The sequence below is a fragment of the Limulus polyphemus genome, unplaced genomic scaffold, assembly GCF_000517525.1.
Source record: "Limulus polyphemus unplaced genomic scaffold, Limulus_polyphemus-2.1.2 Scaffold4943, whole genome shotgun sequence".
NCBI lineage: Eukaryota > Metazoa > Arthropoda > Merostomata > Xiphosura > Limulidae > Limulus > Limulus polyphemus.
Genome location: NW_013670553.1, coordinates 71,369 through 76,637, shown reverse-complemented (window position 1 = coordinate 76,637; position 5,269 = coordinate 71,369). Strand labels below are relative to the sequence as shown.

The 5,269-nt window shown below is 30.4% G+C and overlaps 1 protein-coding gene across 1 annotated transcript in view; it reads right to left on the bottom strand.

The window, feature by feature from the left end:
• LOC106471889 (importin subunit alpha-1-like) overlaps positions 1-5,269 on the bottom strand; it is a 58,588-nt gene that overhangs the window by 2,782 nt on the left and 50,537 nt on the right. The window contains 1 exon segment of the mRNA XM_013932515.2: positions 620-802. Coding sequence (XP_013787969.1) covers positions 620-802 — 183 coding nt within the window.

The window sequence follows — 5,269 nt, the reverse complement described above, 5'->3', positions numbered from 1 at the left end:
TATACAAAAGTAGAAACGTGCCTTATTTCATGGATTTTTTCCCCCAATTTTCTTTTCTCATACAAAAATCCTAATATAAAATAGCCCACTTAAATCATTGGACAATTTCCAGTTGTCATACAAAAAATTACAGTAGTCAAGTCAGCCAACTCTGGATAATGGTTGTTAACATACACACACCTAAATGGATCCTCTTTATAGTAAGATATAATTATATTAATAGAGTAAACTTATCCTCAAAAAATTGTTTTTATTCTTCCATATTTACAAACTAATACAAAGAGGAAACATCCAAAGGTGTACAATTATGTTATTAAAATTAGATTCTTGAACTTGTGTTCATATGCTGTCTTGAATTAACAGGCCTAACCAAATAATTATATTTTTAATATTTTTTGTTGATCTTACACACACACACCCAAACTAAATTTGAAAAACTAATTCAATTTCTTTCCCTATCTAATAACTTTAATTTAGAAAACCCTACTATATTAGTGCTTATGGGAAAGAAGAAAAACTCATGGTAAAGTCTTTAAAAATAGAAATAACAGAAAAATGTTCATTTGAAAAAAAAATAGAATCATGTTTAATAGAAACATTTAATGTTCAGTAAACTGACCTGAATGATATTGTTTAGAGCATCTATTAGAACCATCACAATCTTAGGATCTGATATTTTCAGCATATCACAGAGAGGAGGAACAACTCCTGCTTGAACGAGATAAACTATCTGTTCCAACGTACCTCCAGATGTGAAATTGGCAACAGCCCAGGTTGCCTCTTTCTGACTTTTGTAATCTCCCTGATGGAAAGAAAAACCAGAAGCAAATCTAATTTCATCTCATTATCTTCATAATTCATGTGTAAAAAAAACTGTGACATCACTATAAATAAATAAACACAAATAAAAAAAGTTCAGAATGAGACTGAAAAATCAAAAATGATTTTTCCATTAGCAGTCCTTGTCATCATTAACTCATAGCTCAAAATGTCTGAGGCTATAGGTTCCAAATGTATTTAGGATATTCCAAGTATCAGACAAGATTCAAGCGCAGATGTCAAACTAGCCAGCAACTATGAAAAACCAGTTAAAAGTTAGGGGTTGAGTGCTTGAACCACAATGTCACAACCCCTACTGCCTTTCACTGTCTGCAGCTAGTTGTGGGGAAGGCAGTCACCCTTAATATTTAAACATAACCTTAAAGTATAACAGAACACCATAAATTTAGATAAACAAATTGCTTTAACCATATTGTGTTCAAAGATGATTAAGGAGAGAGGCTAATATCAGAACTAAATCAAGTACAAATTAACCGTTTTCCTACTTGCTATGACTAATAATATGTAATCAACTATCCAAATACACTTCAATTATTACACAAAGTGTAGTTTTAAACCACATAAAACTTTTAAAGTATTTGCTTTAACCCCATCTAAATATATAAGATCCAGTTGGTGTTAACCTTGACCATGGCAACCAATGGTCCTTTGGAAAGGCAAAACTAACTTGTTTCTGCTAACCTGGCTAACTATTACCTTAAAAGACTTAAATACCTATTGCTAAATAGTTAGCCAATCATGTAACTGGGTCCAATTATATAACATAAGTATTGGACATCATAAATTTATGCCAGCAATTCTAACCCTGAGCTAACTGTTTCGAACCAAGTTATATATTTACCACAAACTATTACCAAATCACTGAAAACAAGATAACAGCCAACCTCTAATCTGAACAGAATAGAAATGTTGCAAAAAGAAAATAATTTGAACAAGGATAACTAAAGGCAGGAATCTATATAGATGTACAAATGAGAGGAAACTAAAGATATAAGTTATAAATACAAAGTCTAACATAAGACAATCTCATGTGTACTTCTATGCAATCCTGATCTAAACTACTGTCCAGCTAAAATACAAAGTTATGCTGAACTGAATTACTAAACCTTTCTTAACTAATATTTTGTTAGAATAATTAGTAAGGATTCTTGAATCATGTAGGCATGATGCTACTGCAGCTTTGAGGGGAATGGGATGAATTAAGTGGACTACAGTGAAAAAAAAAAAACTATCTGAAATAATAAAGAAAATTATGGTATTTATCTTTAAATAACAGGATTAAAAAAAAACAAACTTATTATTGATAAACCTTACTTCCCCAACATTACATGTCACAGTCCAATGTAATTTAAGGTTAAGTTAGGTGGAAAAGAAATTACTTATGAAGATACCTCTGTTTACTTTCAATGTTAGGATATTTAGCTTGATTTTAAAATTAAGAAGGAAAATCCTGTGAAAAAAATTCTCCAGTTCCTACACAAATTTAAAACTTATAAGCAGCAAAAACATTCACCATTTACTTCCATTTATCCAAAGGCATGAAACAGGAATCTTCAAACTCTTAAAAACAAATTGTGTGAAGTGCATTTGGAAATTTATTATAGGCATGCAGCTCAATATCATATGAGTTCCTTCTTGGGTTTACAGAGCTGACTTAATGTTTAAGGTACTCCATTTCACTTTCATTTATGAATATATACACAACTAAAAGAATGTACATTTGATACATTTAAGCAAACTTATACTTTTATAGTTGATGCAACCTTCATGGCATGTTAAAATTTACAGAACATTGTGCAACTAATTTTAATAACACAGCATATTAACATATTCCAAAAAACTTGGTTTAGATAATAAGTTTGAAGATAAACATGTAAAAAATAATATCACGAAAAACATTGTTTCAACAGTAAACTTGAGTTTTGGTAGTTTCATTAGCATATCTACTTCAACATGCTGACAGTCTAGATTACAAGCAAATTGCATTTACAAATCCTTTCCCTCACACATACACCTTTAGGCAAACTTGTCACCATACAGCAACCACATAATGCAATTTGAATTTCTCACTAGATATGCAAATCAAGTGCACAAAATCAACAGACAATGCCTAATCTGCACTAATTATGATCTATCCAACATAGCTATTCAAAAAACACAGCAACCTAAGAAGTTGAAAAGTGTTTATTTTTTTTTATGAGAAAGCAGACCCAAAATGACATCAAATCATTCCAGTGTTTCACACTTGAAGACAACTGAACTTGTGAAAGCTGATGATGATGATGATTCTGAAATTATCTTATGATTTTGAGATTGATACAACCAAAAAAAAAAAAAGTGTGTCATAAGAGTCAATATCCATGACATCATACAGAAGAACCCAAGATAACACAATATACATACATGAAGATTAGTTTGTATTAGCTTTATTCAAATGTCAATATTTTATCAACTCGCCTTCCATTTGGGAAAATTGTTTAAATTGGCAAAACTTTTTTCATGACTAACAGAATTTAGCTGAAAAATAAACTTGTTGAGCAACACTGTTTGCATTCAGGCACAGAAATTTTATTGAACACGTGTAGTTTTTAGGAGCTTAATAATGATGCATGAACTGTGGTTATACTAAATATATGTAGTGAAGCTTTTCTTTATATTACTTTTCTAGAATTAGGCAGCTAGGTTAAAATTCAAACTGCAATACAGTTTAATGGGTAAGGGTAGGAGCCTTTAAAAAGTTTTTTTTTCTTACAAACATCTTGGCATATTAATTAATGAAAAGTTTAGCATACCTTTAAAAATAAGATTGTTAAATACTAGGCTTGTACTTATTTCTTGACATTATAAGTTGAAACTATGGGTTGAAACTATTCATGAAGTAATGACACTTGTACCATGACCATAATCATCACCAATTACCAAACATCAACAGATTCTCTCAAATTCCATTTAACAAACAAAGTCAATGATATACTTACAAAAACAAAACTTTTCAACGTTTCCAGTAACACTCCTGCCACCATCCATTAATTCTTGTAAATCCCACAAAATCTTAAAAATATGTAACATGTTCATTTAAGGCTGGCAATACAAAATGTGCGATTGCATGTACAGAAACAAAGTGTAAATGGAGGCTATTAGAGATGAAATTGACGGCATAATATAAACTCAGAATTTTAGGTACTACAGCTAACATACAGCCATTTCATTTAAAAATTACTATAATAATTTAGTACCATTACTTGCATTAAAATAAGAAAGAAAATTATTTTTTTATTCATTGCAAGTTGCACAATGGGATATCAGCACTGTGTCCACCACAGTGATCGAACCCTGAATTTTGTATTTTAAGTTTTCAAGTTCACTATTGAAGGGGCCTAAAGAAGTATTTATATTGTTGAAATGAACTTAATGTTTAATAAAGTATGAGCTTTGCCTATCTAACAAGTTTGTATAGTTCTCAGGAATCCTTAGATTAACATCAAATTATGGTACATTAATGTGATGACCATTTCTTCAGACTACTGTCATATACGTTAGTAGTTGGTGAAAAGTGATATTAGTTGTGTGTTTTATAAAGTCTGGAGCTCTAAAACATTACAACTAGTATTACAAATAAGCCAAAACAAAAATAATGCAGAATAAAATTCAACAACTTATTTTTAGAATGTTTCTTTTGATTATAGCTCAATATTAAGAATATTATATGCAAAGAACAGCAACAGAAAGATATATATATCATTCATGTTGTAATTGTTTCAGACAATTGATTTTTATCATTATTATAAGTCAAAAAATAACCTGTTCTTCAGTATGAGAATGGAGAGAAATTTTATGAAATCAAAGTTTAAATTACATGACAAAACTGAAGACTAAAAAATGAGAATGCTAACTTGCTAATATACAGTTCAGATTTTACTAACCCAAATATTAAAACTACTTTATAATAGAAAATCATGTTTTGGTTTCGTTACTGTACTATTAGTAACAAGTGTCTGTATTGTGTAACTTTAAGCTTCAAGTACCTGAAACACACACTAAACAAGCATGTGGAGATTCATGCAGATCATCATTGATGAATCAACACATTTACCAAGAAGTAACAGCTGATAACATCAAATATTCAAGGTTTGAAGAACAATGCCTGATATTCATGTATCCACTCGGCAACTAATGAAATATATTATCTATACTAAAAACTTATAGCTCCATCCATTTTATTAATACCCACAGCATGTAGTCCCACAAAGTGTCCAGGGTATAAGACTTTCAACATGGAAGACCTGAAGCAAAATGTTAACATTATTAACCCTCTCACAACAGGTAGGTTAAAGTGCACATGTCATGACCTTTTACAGTTACATTTGAAACTTCATAAGAACTTTCATAAATGCATGTAGTTTAAGAAACATAAAGTCTGTTACTTTTG